The 15439-nt window shown below is 39.4% G+C and overlaps 1 protein-coding gene across 2 annotated transcripts in view; it reads left to right on the top strand.

Moving 5' to 3' along the window:
• Window positions 1-156: 156 nt before the first annotated feature.
• Window positions 157-15439, top strand: part of PANK1 (pantothenate kinase 1) — a 43206-nt gene continuing 27923 nt past the window's right edge. Inside the window, exons 1-2 of one of the 2 annotated variants that reach the window (XM_019502588.1) lie at window positions 157-261; window positions 10486-10838. In XM_019502588.1, the coding sequence (XP_019358133.1) occupies window positions 234-261; window positions 10486-10838 (381 nt within the window). In that variant the 5' untranslated portion in view covers window positions 157-233. The remainder of the gene's footprint in view (window positions 262-10485; window positions 10839-15439) is intronic. The other variant, XM_019502589.1, reaches the window with a different exon arrangement.

The following is a 15439-nucleotide window of genomic DNA, read 5'->3' as shown; positions in this document are numbered from 1 at the left end:
CCCGGGCGGCGGGCGCACCCCTAAGCCCATGTGGGTCGGGCCGCGCCGCGCCAATGGGCGGCCGGGGGCGGGGCGGCGCCGGGGCTCGCGGGATAAATGAGGAGTGCCGCAGCCATGGGGCGCGGGACCTGGCGGGGGAGCGCGGGCAGGGGCTCGGGGTGCTCCAGGGGTTGCGGCTGTGGTCGGCTCGGGCGGGTGGGTCTTTGCACGTTCCTCTCTAGTTGGGTCCTACCATGAAGCTCATCATAGCCAAGGAGCGGTGTAAGTAAAGAGCTGCGCTTCCTCCGGTGGCCCCTCCTCACCTGCTGGTCTCTCCTTCTCTCCTGGTTTTGTCCCATTGAGTGGCTGCCTGTTTGTGGGGGATGCAGAACACTTGTACACACGCCTGCACATGCGGGTTATGAAGCGCAGGGAGGAATTCACACTTGTGCATGCACACACAAGTCTGGATGCAGATACACTCTGAAATGCAGGGAGGAACACAGCAGAACACTTTTCTGAATGTGGCTTGTGAAGTGCAGGGAGGAACTGAGGTGCAAGCAAAGCACAAATTCTTCTGACAGGAAGTATTATTTACATGGCAAATTTCAGACCCTATTTAAAATGTATTCCTTGGGATTAGGCCTCTGCATTGTGGAGGGCTGGTAAACTAACTGCTAAATTTACTCTTCAGGGGTTGTTTTTTTGGGGGGAGGGGGGTTTAAACTTTTATGTTTCAAGTGCACGTTCTGAATGTAACCCTTATCGCACTTCTTAATAGCCTTTAATTGTTTTATGAGTGTTTATTTTAATATCTATGCTCCAATATGAAAGGGAGCTATTGGATAATTCCAGTGTTTTTCTTTTCGTGTGTAATAATCCAATTACGAAATGTCAATATGAAGCAAACAGCTTTTTTTTTTTTTTAACTCCATACTTTCTGTAGTGGTTGCAATGGAGATTTGTTAGCATCATTCAGCTTCTGCTTTACATAGCATATTTGAAATTCAGCATGTTCTTAGAGGTTACTTGGAAATACTCATAAAAGGCTAGTGCCAAATTATAATGACTAAAATAAGCACATAGTGGCTTTTGGATTTTGTATGTCTAGTCCAGAAAATCTTTTCCAGTATTGGAAATTTTACAGTTTTTTTTTTTCTTTTGGGGGGTGGGGGGACAGAGGGAGGGGAGAGAAAGGGAAGAACCCTCCCTTTACTCTGGAAGGAAAGGACTTTCAAGGATGACCTTGGAGACTATTGGCTTTGTAAGTAGAGACACCTTGTACCTAACAAGGTATAATACAGTAGTGTTTCTCAACATGTGGGTCATGACCCAAAAGTGAGTCACAAAAATATGTGAAAGGGTCGCAAAAATTTTTTAAAAATGGATCAACAAACTTTAAAAATGGTTTCTCCTTTAAACGTGGGAGGCAGTGCACTAGGGAAAACATGTTAAACCGTGATTATTATTTTATTTTTTTTTCCCTTGCAGGCTGGTAGAGTTCCAACTTGTGAGGGGCTGCTTGGGGGCCACATGCCCCTCACACCCTTCTCCACCCCACCCACACTGGGGGCAAGGTGCAGCAGGTCAGAAGTAAGGGGCACTGAGTTGGGACTGGCCATTGAAGTTAACAAATGGGTCCTGGCACATACAAGGTTGAGAACCAGCAATCTCTTGTTCTTTGGTGAGGTCATGGGGATGATCACCCTGATTAAATTCATAACCATTTCTTACCCAATGCACAATGAAGATCTTAACAAAAAACAAAGCAACCCCCTTAGCACCCCCCGACTAAACAACAAAAATGACCAAAAAATCTAGCTGTAAGAACAGAGCAATCTTGTAGCAGAAAAACCTTTAAACTACAGTTTAAAAGATTTACTAATCAGGAGCCCTATCCTCCCCCCTTCCGATTTCCCTGAATAGGTTATTTTAATGTTAGGCTCTAAATATTGCATCTGATCTTTAGTGTAAATAGTTATTTAATGCATACAATACCTGTAGGCATTTATTCAAAGTTGGTACAGTAAAGTGCAGTTGAGTAATGGCCAAATAATAGTCCCTGTTTTTGTCCAATTTAAAAATTATATTTAAGAATAACAAATCTAGTGTTATATTTGATGTACAGGAAAACAAAAACCCAGACACACACACTTTCCATGCTGTTTTGATTTATATGTGATTAAGCAGAGTCAGCAATGAAGTGTCAGAAATCTTAAAAATATCTTAGTTTTATGAAAAACAGATGGATAAGACTTTGAAGATGAGAGACTACACCCAAAAATAGAGTAAGGAAAAATAATTTCTTTACCCTTTTTTGCTAAAGTAGAGCACTAACTTGTAGAAAGACTCCTACAGTAAAGATTATATATAAAAGCATTATAAAAAAATACATAACAATGTTGAATCAATCCAGCATTGCTAGATCCTACTGCAAACATCAGTAAAAGTGGAAACAAGATTCATTCTACTCAGACCTTTGGGAACTCCTGTGCTGAATAGGTAAACAAATGAGTAGTTGAGTTTCTTTAATAATCGTGGAGATCTGGGGATTTTAGAATTATTTATACCTCAGTGTGAGAAAATTTTGTATTTAATTATATTCTCCTGCAAGTTTAATATATTATTGTTCATCTTAAAATGTTTGTAATATTTGCTAGATATCAAAGCTAGAGAAAATAATTAAGCATTGATAGGATTTGAGCAAGGTAGTGAAAAACCATCCTGTTTTTCTGGTTTTCTATGGTGTTAAACGCTGCCCCTTGGGAAATACTGTGTTATCTGTTAAGGCCTTATTGCAAAATGTAGGTGCCATGTGGCAACTGCATGAGATCTTTAACATTGCTTACTGGTTTTGCTTTGTATGATGTGACATTTAGTAATAACCCGGCAAGGAAAACCTGTTAAACTGCACATATAATTGTGTTAAATTAGAAGCATTCTTAGTTGGTATGCTGTTATAAGAGTGTGATAATGAAGATAGTCTGGGAATACAGAATTTTTAAAGGGGAGCTAAAAGACTACTGTTAAAGTTGTTTGCAGATACTTCTGCATAATTTTAGCTCTGGGTCCTATAGATTCTTTCTTTCTTTTAAATTTTACCCCTAAATTAAATGCCAATTACTACAGAACATATGTAACTTTAGGAGAACAACATTGATTAATAGGAGGGCAGTTGCAGTGTATACAGGTTATATATTTACTAAATATTCCAGGGTATAGCTTCGTAATTACAGCAGTATATGTTAGATTGGCACGGTCACTTATACCCATGGTGTTTATGTCCACATCATGCATCTTCTAATGTACTTCTAATCCCAAATGTTTTTTTCTGCCTGAAATATGAGATTTATGCTTCTGCAAAGAGGTGTCATCATCTTTTAGTGTGGAACATCAGCAGCGTTAATTCTGTTTGTTGGATGAAATCAATAATATATGGTCCCTGTAGCTTCAGATGAAGAAACTAAATGGAGCATGATTACATACGAAGGCTTAAGAATACTTGCCTAAAAATGCTGCTGAAACTTCTTGTGGTCTCAGACTGAAGAAAACGCCTCTGGTAGCAACTGTTCCCTACCACTACACTAGAAAAATGTTTTAAATAATTATGAAAGAGTGCTGTTCAATAAGTGAGGAGGGACACAAAAGCATTCCTAGCATCCTGTGAGCTGAGATTAAATAACTTTCTTTCTAGCAGTAGGATTTGGACATCAGCAATAATAACTGAATATTAGATGCCTCGTGACTTGAATTGTCCCTTGCTCCCAACAGTTTGGGTAGATCCAGAGAAAGAACTCGCTGTTAAATCATCCCTACTTCTTGCAGTACCTGGATGTTCATTGGAAGTACTTTACCCGAGTAAGCCACTATGGCTCTGCTTATCTTCAGAAATCACAGTTTGAGGAAATGTGTTTGCAGCATGTTTGATTATTGCACCCAAACAAACACCTGGTTTCATGTTAAAGTAAACAAAACAAACTTTTGTATGCGCTTTTCTAGATAGGAAGCAGATGCTTAATATAAGCCCTTACCAAGTTAGTGTTCTGCTATGTGTTTTAGGATTACTTGAGAGGATTGACATTATATGGTTTTGCAACAAGTTTTGCATACATTCAAACTAAACGTTTGAGGCTATCCAGTATCCGCCCCTGTTAGATGTTTTTTTAGAGAGAAGCTGCTAGGACGCACAGTGAAATACTTATATTTAAAACTTATATTTGGAGCGCTTTTATTATAGTTTCAGAAGTTGAAATAAGAGTGGCAGTGCAGGCATTGCTGCATCTAGATTCTACTCTTTTTATAGGAAGCATTTTCCAAAAACAAGGGAAATGTCACCCTACCATACTTATTTACTCTTCCTTTTCCCAGTTGATGAGAAGTAGCAGTGATAGCTTACAGTAAAACAGGAGGTTCTTTGCCTGTCAGAGGATCGGGACTAAGCATCTTCAACACAGAAAGCCAGTTATGTAACAGTTTGATTGGGAGTTGTGTTGCACACATCTGGTGGTGTTGTGGAAAAGGTAAATGCAGTTCTAAGATATACCAGGCAAGGTATTTCCAGTGGAGATAGGAAAGAGTGTGGGTTTTTTGGTTTTCTTCTTTTTAACATTGCATTTTACAAGGCATTGATATGAGCTCATCTGGAATGCTCTGTACAATTCTGGTTACTCATTCTCAAGAAAAATGAACTTAAGATGAAACAAGTGCAGCGAGGGACTACCAAGGTGACCAAGAGAATGGAGAGCCTATTCATTTAAAAGAGGATAAAAGTTTGGAGTGTTTAATATAGCAAAACAAAGACTGAAAGGATAGGATTGCTTTCTATAAATATACCAGAGTGGATAAATACTAGGAGAAGAGAAGAGTTACTAAAGTTCAGTGTTGACATGAGAACAAATGAGTCTAAAGTTGAAATTAGGAAATCAGTGAGGTTCGGGAACAGTGTTTCACAGAAGTAATGGGGGAAAAACTAAAATAGTTTCAAATTTGATCAGTTTATAAGAATAATTATATGATCTGGTTGCTAGTGATAACAGGGGACTTGGTTTGATGACCCATGAGTCATCAATTCCTTATGTTTCCATGAGTTATGGTTCTGGTGGGACAGGGTATGTGTCCACATTCCCTTCTGAGCTCTTGATAGGTTTCTTCATAATTCTGTTATAACACTGTGCAGTAATGTTTTCTTTGGTTGTTGCTGTGTAAAGCATATGTGGAAACTGGGTGAGATGTACTGTGAACTTTCCCCCAGATAGCACAGCTGTTAGCATGCATCGTATTACCTAATTATGTAATCTTTTAGATACCTTTTATTTGCTTAGTAACATGCTTCTACTTTGCAGTGTTGATTACCTGCAGGGATTTTTATCTTTTGTTAACAGAATCATATCAGTAATTGGCACAGTGTGTAGAGTAATGCTGGAGAGTTAAATTTTCACAAAGAAAAAAATATGGTTAGGTATGTACGTTTTGGGTTGCTATTCACTGACTCTTTCATACATTTTGTTCCACTCATTCTAAGTGTATCCAGTTCATTGTGGGGCTTTCTGTCTTGATGCTATGATTCTGAAGAGTATAAAATTGACAGTGATACCCTGGCATCTAAACTACTGCAATGCAGTGCCATAGTAGGGTTGCCTTCCTCCTCCTTTCTCTAAGCCAGCACATCTGGTGATGCTAATAGTTAAACTGCTTATTGGCTCTGCTGAGCAGAGAGAGAGTCACTCCCAAAAAAACTTACCATGTGGCTTTGCTTGCTGAAGGAGAGTTGCACTTTCTAAGGTCGTTTAAAGAGTATAATGTCTGTAGGGATTCAGTGACTTCTTTATTTCTCATTTAGTAAATCACACCTATTGAGAATAACAAGAAGTACCGAAATCAACAAAAAATCTGCTTTTTAACCGTCTTGTTAATCTTTGGTAGCTCAAGTAACTTGATTTGAATTCAGATCATTCTTGATTGATTGTCAGAAAAGATGCTAGGTCTAAATTGATCCAGCCATATTTCCTTTAAAGAGTAGCAGAACAGAAACCTACTGGCTGTTGTGTACATTAATTCTTTGTATACTGTCCACCAGTGGTTGCAACAGTGGTTGTATTAATATAGGATATTCAGAATCATGGCATTCATTAACCCTGCACATCAAGAAGACAATAGAAAGATTGCCAGCAACTGGTCTATGTGAATACTCATATCAAATATACAACTGGATGTAATGCTGATGTAGGAGTCTGAAAAGACATTGCAAACTTAATTTCAGATTTAACTTTTGTCAGTACACTCTTCTAAATTCCTAATGTCTTAAAGTTGGCACTTTTTATTGCTAAAATCCTTATTTGGAACTCCATACATTCCTTACAGATTTTTCTTCATGTTCTAATACAACTTTCATCCATTTCAGGAGACATCTTGAAATGTTAGATCATAGGAAAGTAGGGCTGGAAGGGATCTCAGGAGGTCATTTTGTCCAGCCCCTTGCTCAAGGCAGATCATCCCTGACTAAACCATCTCAGCTGTCTGTCCAGCTTCTCTTTAAAATTTCCAGGAATAGAGATTCCACCACTTCTCTGGGTAACCTATTACGGTGCTTGGCCACCCTCATAGTTGGAAAGCTCCTCCTAATTTCCAACCTAAATTTCCTCTGCTGCAGCTTGAGGCCATTGTTTCTAGTTAGGGATGCACCAATCCAGATTTTTGGGGTTGATACAGATAGCCAATTTTTAAGGAGGCATAATGGCTGCTACTGATCCAATTTCCGATGCAGCTGTGTGCAGCTGATAAGTCTGGTGTGGTGGAAGGAGGGAGAGGGGAGATCGAGGCCTCTGTGGTGAGGGAGGGAGTGGGGCAGGGCATGGGATGAGGCCGTGGCTCCTCATGGGGGCTCTTGTTGCTGTCTGCACCCCAGGGGGGTGGGACACACAGATGTGCCCCAAATCTACATGGGTGTGGCAGGCAGCTACTATGTGCTGATTACTCCTTGGTACTGGATTAAATGTGAAGATACCTGCTATTAACAGAAGTCACGCATGAAAATCTAGACAGGTGTTCTGTGATCCAACTCTTGCTGCATAATATGAACATGTACTGTGACATTGTAACAAATTTGAAAGAATTATTTAAATACAAAAAACTAAAGTATTTTACTGTGACTTCTTTTTAAAAGTAGAATATGTCTTCATACAATACTGTTCAGACTTGGCTTGTGATGGCATATTTAGAGTTTGTTTTTCTCCTAATATGCCCCCCCCTTGTCATGCTTACTGGGAGCTGGTATATGAGAGATTTTTCTTCTGAGACTTAGGACATAGATGGGTGAGTCATCAGTAGAGCAGTAACCTTCATTTGAATGCGTGTGCTTTTGCCTCTGCAGGGGGTCTCGTAACTTATATTCTTTTTACTGTGCGTGTATACTTCTATATGATGTGTTGCACTTGGTAGCACAGATGAAAATCTGTAACTAAAGAAGTTTCAGTATTGATTTTAGTAGTATTTAGAACTCATTAATTTAACTGAGTTTACCTGCATGGGTATCTGTGCTAGTTAGTACATAGTGTATGTTGTGCTAGTTAAGTGTATATTTACCTGTATTCTGTATTGCATAGGTTGATCATTGTGCTTTTTATGTTGTTCACCTAATTAGTTAACCAAATCACTTGGTGTGAATTTTTCTTGATGTGCCATGTCATTAAAGTTCTCTGTAATTTAAACAAAAAGCTCAGGACATTCACCTCATTAATTTATTGTGTTGTAGCACAGTGTAGCAAGGGCTATTGTATTTACACTGCCTTTCATAAAAATGTTAAATTTGTGCTCAGGACCCTGTGCTCAGGGATTTTTAATTTTATTTTTTAAATAAACCAAATTTCTAGACTTGTTGGTATACAACATCTTATAAGGGAAGCTTTCATATACATCCACAGGACCCAGCTTCCAGGAGAATCAGCTCCACTGAAGAGTTTCCAGAGCTTTGCATGTGGATTGAAGGGCAGTATCCAATTAGGCATATTTAATGGAACTACTATATCATATGCCATGAAGAAGGTGAATTATTACTATATAAAAATGCTTCCAGAAGTTTCTTTGTAGATTTCAAGCTGTTAAGATTGTTGAAATTGGCTAAGTACAGACATTTGGGGAGGTTAAGCTGAGTTGAAAATGGCCACCCAGTTTGACTTTACCTCATCCCAGTACTGACCTTACACTTACAGACCCGGTCTCAGTGATTGGCAGTCAGTCTAAACCTGTAACTGTACAGAAGTTCCATGCATACAAACCAGTCTAAAAATTGCAGACCCCAGTTTAAGATGAACCTGGATCTGTGTAATATCAAATTTATTTGACTTGAGTCAAATCAGTGCATGGAACTTCTGTACATGTTCCCTGTGCAGCCCCAGGGCTGTGAGAACCCAGCCACTGGCCCCAGCTCCAAGGCTACTCTTCTTGCACCTGGCTCCCTGTCCCAGTCAGGTTGAGAGGACTAGCTATCTGACAAGCTGCTCTGGGTACAGCTGCTTTTCCCAGCATTAGCTACTGCTGGAGCTGAACAAGTAAGTCCTGCCTGGTGGTGGGAGGGATGGAGTGTAGGTTTGCTAGGAGGGGATCTCCTCCACCCCACCCGTAGGTTTTGTCAACCCCTACATTGCCTGGCAGACACCTAATTCGCTCTAGCCTGCTAACCCCCTATCCTGACTTACCTGATATTGTGCAGCCATTTTGAACCAACTGAACCTCCCGCTAACGTATCCCGAATGTCTGTACTTGGCCATTAGGTCATCTAGTCGGACAAAATAAAGTTCAGGCTGAGGTAGGCCATGACCCCTTGATGAAAGTCTTGGGTTTTTGTGTTTTACTAAAATCTGGATGCATAACATTATTGTTTCTGTATTTGCCCAAATGTCAGCAGTTGGTCATCTCTCTCCAAGCTTATCCTTGGTGTCTTGTCTGTCTAACATGTGATTCTTGGTGAGACTTTAAGGTAGGGCTGATGTTGCTCATTGGATCATTTTGTTAGCTTAGGTCACTTCAGAGTTTGTCCTCGTAGGTGTAGGACATTCACCAAGAGGGAAAACCTGTTTTGACCGTTTCCGCCCTCAGAGCGTGGGTCACCAGTGTTCTGGTTTAAGTCTAGAGATAGCCACTATGACGACCATGGGATGTTCTGGTTGATGCAAGCAAAAATTTATAGAAATGCCTTGAGTAAGGAATGTCACAGTTATCTCATTTGGTAGAAATGGGACTTGAAGGATTTAAAAACAGGAAGGGCATTGACACATGAAAGGGAGCTGATAGGAGTTTATTTGAAAGTTGATTAGGTCTTATGGACCAAAATTTATGGAATAAATGCCTTGGTTTCTGCATCTGCCAGAGGTGTGGGGTGTTCTTGATAGGGATGTTACTTTGTAAGAAAAGGTATAGAGATGTCAGGTGATTTGGGCTTGGAAGTAGAAACTTAACAGGCAAAGTATGCCCTCACTTGTCACCACTATGTATAGAGAGAGATGGCAGTTCTCCCAAAGCACAAAAATAACCATATTAAATGCTTAATACTTACAAATGTGTTTTAGAGTAGTAACATGAAAATTCCTCTCCATAAATAAATAGGCATCTCTGCCAAATAACTTTTTTGCTGTTGAAAAAGCAAAGCTTTTATCATAATTGAGTATGTTGGAGGAGAAAGGGAAAATGAGCTACTATGGAAATAGTGTACCTGTTGGCCCTGGTGTACACAATCTGTGCCCAGGAAGTTGGTGTGGAATAGATTTTTTTAAAACACTGAAATAGTGTCTCCAATTGTTTCTTCCTTTAACGTCTTTAAATCTTCCATATTTAGTGAAGATATTGAAGGGGAGAGGTGTTGTTTTTTTTATTTTTTTGTGTTGAGGGTGAAAAAAAGTGCCATATCTGTATGTATACTGGGAGCAGTTTGCAAAACTAGGCATCTTAATTTCTGTTAAAGGTAAATAGGTGCGTAGACACTATTTTTGGGAAGTGATTTTTCTGAATAAAGAGCAGAATAAGACGAGTAGAGGAAAGGGTGACTTGGGAAACTTATTTTTTTTTCTTGTTCCTTTTCCATTTTGCCTTCAACCAATTTTGAAAAGGATAAGACTCAAATTCAGTGTAACTGAATAAACACTGTTTGTAAAGAGTTGATATCTGTAGTGCCAAGAAAGAGATGTTTTCTTGCAAAAACATTTAATGATATATTCCTTATGTTGGATTATATTCCTGTAAAACCAAAACAACTTGTTTTTCAGTTTGCATGAAGGATTGCTCAGTTTGCCTGAATTTTTGTTTGTAACCTGGAAACTTTATAAGGTCATATTCTTAGGTGCCAGTACCTGCAAATAGGTGGGCAGGTCACCAATTATCCTTGTGCTCAAAACCTCAGTCATGTAAACTTTGTTACTTTGAATTTCAGTTCTGCTCTTGATATATAGTAAACCCATATATATATTTATAGCAGCTTTCTCTCTCTCTCTCCCTCCCTTCTCCTCCTCCCCTCAGCATTTCCGTGGTTTGGAATGGATATTGGTGGAACGTTGGTTAAACTGGTCTACTTTGAACCAAAAGACATTACAGCAGAAGAAGAACAGGAAGAGGTGGAAAATCTGAAAAGCATTAGGAAGTACTTGACTTCCAATACAGCCTATGGTAAAACTGGCATTCGCGATGTCCATCTTGAACTGAAAAATTTGACTATGTGTGGACGCAAAGGAAATCTGCACTTCATCCGTTTTCCCAGTTGTGCAATGCACAGGTTCATACAGATGGGTAGTGAAAAGAACTTCTCCAGTTTGCACACCACACTTTGTGCCACGGGCGGTGGGGCCTACAAGTTTGAAGAGGACTTCAGAATGGTATGTGAAAGATTCAGTTTTTTTCAGTGAGGATAATGTATATGAAAGAAAATTTGCATTTATAAAAATTTACAATAAACCAGTTCAAAACTGAAGATACTGATTTCAGAATTGCTACCTGGGGAGACCACTTTTTAGGATAAGAAAAGAGGGAGGAGGTATTTCTATCCTATTTCTCCTGATAATAGCTTCACTATGTTGAATATATTTTAATTTTGATATTCAGAAAATTGTTATGGTCATTGCATGCAGCTCATAACCAGTTAATATGTTGTGTCAGACTCCTAAAATGGTGTTCAGAGTGCACAAGCTTCTGTAAGAACTTCTCAAACTAAGCTTGTAAAGAAGCAAAGGACTTATTCACAAATATGTCCATTTCAGCATAGCCCCTCTTTCTGAGACTTACCCAGGACAGGAGAAAAATGGGATGTGTTGGCCTTCCTGGAAGTGCAACAAACCCTGGCTCTGCTTGACTAACTTCTTCTCCCACTTAGTAAATAAATAACTGTTTCAAGGAGCCCTCTCTCTGAGGTTGAGAGAACTCAAACTCCAGTGCTCCTGCTCATCAGTCTGACACACAAAGCAAAGAAATTTCTTAGGAAACTAGGTCCCAAACCTTCACTTGGAATTCCACCCAGAAGCCAGTGAGATCCTGAGACACCAGTTTGAGGATATGCAGATCACTGCGTATTCTCATCCTCCTGATTTTATTATGTTTAAATTTTAGGGTCTTGTCTTTTAGGCTTAGTTGGATGATATTTGCTGATATTTTTCCACATGTCAAAGTTAAGCTGACCATTCTGTAATCTTTGTATCGTCAGTCTTTTTTTTTTTTAAACTAAATATCCATACCTGTGTTTTTCATTTGTCATTGGGCGAGATCCCATAGTTCTCAAAGATGATAACCAGTGGCTCTGTGATTACTGTACATCAGCCAGTTCCTTGAGTACTTTAATCTCTAACTGTTGTTTCCATACTGTAGGCTGCTTATCTCCTCCCCTGCCCCTGCTGCTAACTGCCTTTTATCTGAAAATTGAGCTTTTTGTGAGCAGTGAAGTAAAAAAGGTATTAAACAGACCTCTATACCATCCTTTCAATTTAATGTTCACATTTAGTAAGAGACCTTGCACTTTTTGGTTCCTGTTACTTCCAATATACAGGGGGTTTTTTTTCTTCTTTTATATTCCTTGGTATCCCTCTCCTAATTTGTACATTAATAATTTGTTTATACTTGTATTCAAATACTCATCCTTAAGCAGTATGTCTATATTTCCAATTTATGTAAGATTCCTAATGTATATTGTGATGGTAGCTACCTAGTCCTGCGATTTCAGTCATTCTGGATGATTGATATTCACTTCTTTTGAAGAGAGTTAGCACTTGATCATGTGGTTCACTTCATTGGTCTTTTACATGTGGGAGTTGCTTTGTAAGGGGTGGGGAATTGTACTGCTTTGTGATAAGCACTGGGCTTAAGTAGGCAAAGAGTGGGGAAATATACCTTTTAGTTTTGATGCAGTGAATGTTTTTGTAGTAGGAAACTACATATACAACAAACAGTGATTCTGTTTAGTAATTTAAAATTAAGTTAGGAAAAGTAGTATACCATTACAACTGTGTTGTTGCTTTTCTGGGACCAGAAAAGGAATGCTTCTGTGAAGCTATCTGTCGTATTTGTCAAACCTTAGATAGCTTCTTAAAGGAATATCAGACCAGTCTGCAATGAAGTTAAACACCACATTTTTGTAGTGTACTAGTGCCTAAGGTCATTGGCCTATTGTGCTATTACTGGACAGGAACTCAGTAGTTAGATGGCCCTTTGGTTTAAGCGGGTGAGACAGAGAAGTGGGAGGGAAACAAGCATGTAGAGAAAGGGAGAGCAATTTACCCCAAGATCACATAAGTTGTTGGCAACGTTGGGAATAATTTGAATTGCATCCACTACCCTACCCTGGATTGCAGAATGGTTAAGAACAACACTTGCCCTTTTTAAAATGTTTCTAATGTGCAATTAAAATTGGTAAAATACTTATTTCAGCAGAGCATGATTGTTTTAGGTTGACTTATTACTCCTTGCAGTGTAGTCGTCAAGTGGCATTGCTAGTAGTATCAGTCTAGTTGCAGTAGCACAGAGGTTTGGGGGTGCTAACAGCCTGAGTACTTATCCAGCTTTTCAAGTGAGTTTTACAGTTAGCACTGATCCTCAGGCTGTTTGCAGCTGTGGTGCTGGTTGTATGCGAGTTAACTAAAGCCTGGCATGGGTATGTCTGCATTACAGCTGTGTTCTACAGTGTAGGTGTTCCCAAAGTAGATCCTTTTAGATACCTAATCTACCACCTTTCTAGATCCATATTTTCTTCTCCAAGCAAAACATTACTGTTTCATAAGCAAGCAGTAGTCATTCAGTACTAAGAAGATAAGAAAATGTTTCATTAACCCAAGTTAACTTACTTCATGTCTGCCATTTACTATACTTCCTGGCTGCCAGTTTCATTTATCAGTATAAAGTCTTTCTTTGTTGCTTTCCAGTTCTTCTGTTCTGACTTCCCCAGACACTTTTGCTCTTTGGCTCTGTCACTGTTTGTTGCCTTTCCAGTTCTGGTGGACTCTACACTTTGGCTTAACTGTTGTGTTTTTAATGCTGTAAGCAACAGGAGAGAAGTATTCTGGAGCCTTCTCTTGGTTAAACATCTCTAGAAATTGAGTCTTAGACTGCTGTGTCTTATAGCAAACATTATTGTTTGAAGATTTGCATGTGTTGATAGTTGCTATAAAAGTCAGCAACTGCTGGATACCTAGATGTGTTTGGCTGACCACTAGTGATCCTTGGACTGTAATTTGTCTATCTTTATTTCTTGCACATACCTTACGATGTTTTAATGCGAATGTAGGCACATAGGATAGGAAGGTATCTCCTGGCTCATGAAGTCCAGTCCAGCTGTTTACAGGCTCCAGGTTCCTTTCCCTACACTTAACCAAACTCCAAATTACTTACAATTTATTACTTAAAAAAATTCTGTATATAATCATGCTGGGACAGGCATTAGCAACCCATAGCCCATGAACTGGATTTGGACCCATTGAGCTATGGGGCTTTGTCCATATGGTGGTCAGGCAGTGGAAAGAAGCAACAGGTGTGGCACTTGAGGCAGGGGAGAGGTGGGCTGGGTCTGGTAAGTGCAGCACACAGATAGACAGAAATTTAGGGCTGGAAGGGGCCTAGTGCAGCCCAGCTGGAAATAGCCCATGCTTGGAGCTAAGCTTTATTAAAGTGCCTCTGCCTGCTCCAAAATATTGCTGACCCATGTTACAGAAGCTCATACACAAGGTTGTATGAGGTCTTCAGCAAATTGTAGAAATATCTTTTTATTTTTCATAAAATCAGCAACAGGATGCTTAATATGACTGCATGTGTGCAGAATTTTGGAGTTGTGTATCATTGATTGCTGACTCTTTCTTTTCCCTGTAGCCTCTATTTTGTATTTTTTTTCCTGTAATGTTTTAAAATACTTCTCCTTTGCAATTGTGTTGCTGTAATGGAAAAATGGCTGCCTTATTTTTTTCGTTTTCCAAGGAGCAGTGGTATTTAAATATTATAGCTTCATTCTTTTATTACCTTTAAAAAAACCCACTTACTTGGTTACAAAATATGGCTTTGAGTCACTTCTTACTATTTTCTGTGGATGTGATCTTCCAGTTTTTATCTCTTTCAATTCTCTCTTCTCAGACATCAGTGTGTTAGTTTTCCAAGTCTCTTTGGTCCTTCTCTTATTCTGCGTTTTCTTTCAGCACTTAAAATGTTCTCGTCAGGTTGCTTTCTTGCCAGTAATGTGTTCAAGCACTTTTCTTTCCCTTTATTCAAAGGGACAAAGTATGAGATTCAGTGAAGGTAATGCAGAACCAAGGTCTTGCAAAAACTGCATGTTTGTACTTTTTTCTGCAACACTTAGTGCACTTGTCAACTGACTCTACACTGAAATGGATAGGAAAACAGTTCATCTGAAAGCAATCTAGTTACACCACTCTTCATACGTGGCAGAGATCTTTCCTGTTTCAGGGTTGCAGCAGTAAGCTTTCAGAATTGCTAAGAATCTTCAATTCCAAATAAAGTCAGTGGAAACTGCATGCTCATCTTCATCTCTCAAAATGTGGAACTCCCTTGGTGTGACTAACAGTTTGTGACAACTGACTGGATTTGGTTGTCTAGGTTGCCTCTCTCTTGTGGCCTGGGACACGGTGAAAGAAAGGGATACAAAATGGGGACCATTCTGTGATTGCAGGCAATAATGATTGGTAGTCCAAGTCTTCCAGACTTGGACATAGACCTCTTAGTAGTTCAACAATTTTCCCTCACTGTTCTAAGATGCGACTGCACTGACTTGTCTCTTAAACCTGTTTCTGTTGTCTAGCAGTTCTGATGTTCAATGATGACCATAAATAATAGTAATAATAAGACTGTTCCTAACCTGGCCTCTCTTCATAGATTTCATAGACATTAGGGCTGGAAGGGACCTCGGAAGATCATCGAGTCCAGCCCCCCCACCCAAAGGGCAGGAAGTCAGCTGGGGTCATAGGATCCCAGCAAGATAAGCATCCAATTT

The sequence above is a fragment of the Gavialis gangeticus genome, unplaced genomic scaffold (assembly GCF_001723915.1).
Source record: "Gavialis gangeticus isolate Ggan-Ray unplaced genomic scaffold, GavGan_comp1, whole genome shotgun sequence".
In the NCBI taxonomy this organism is placed as follows: Eukaryota; Metazoa; Chordata; order Crocodylia; family Gavialidae; genus Gavialis; species Gavialis gangeticus.
This window is presented reverse-complemented; position numbering and strand designations above follow the sequence as displayed.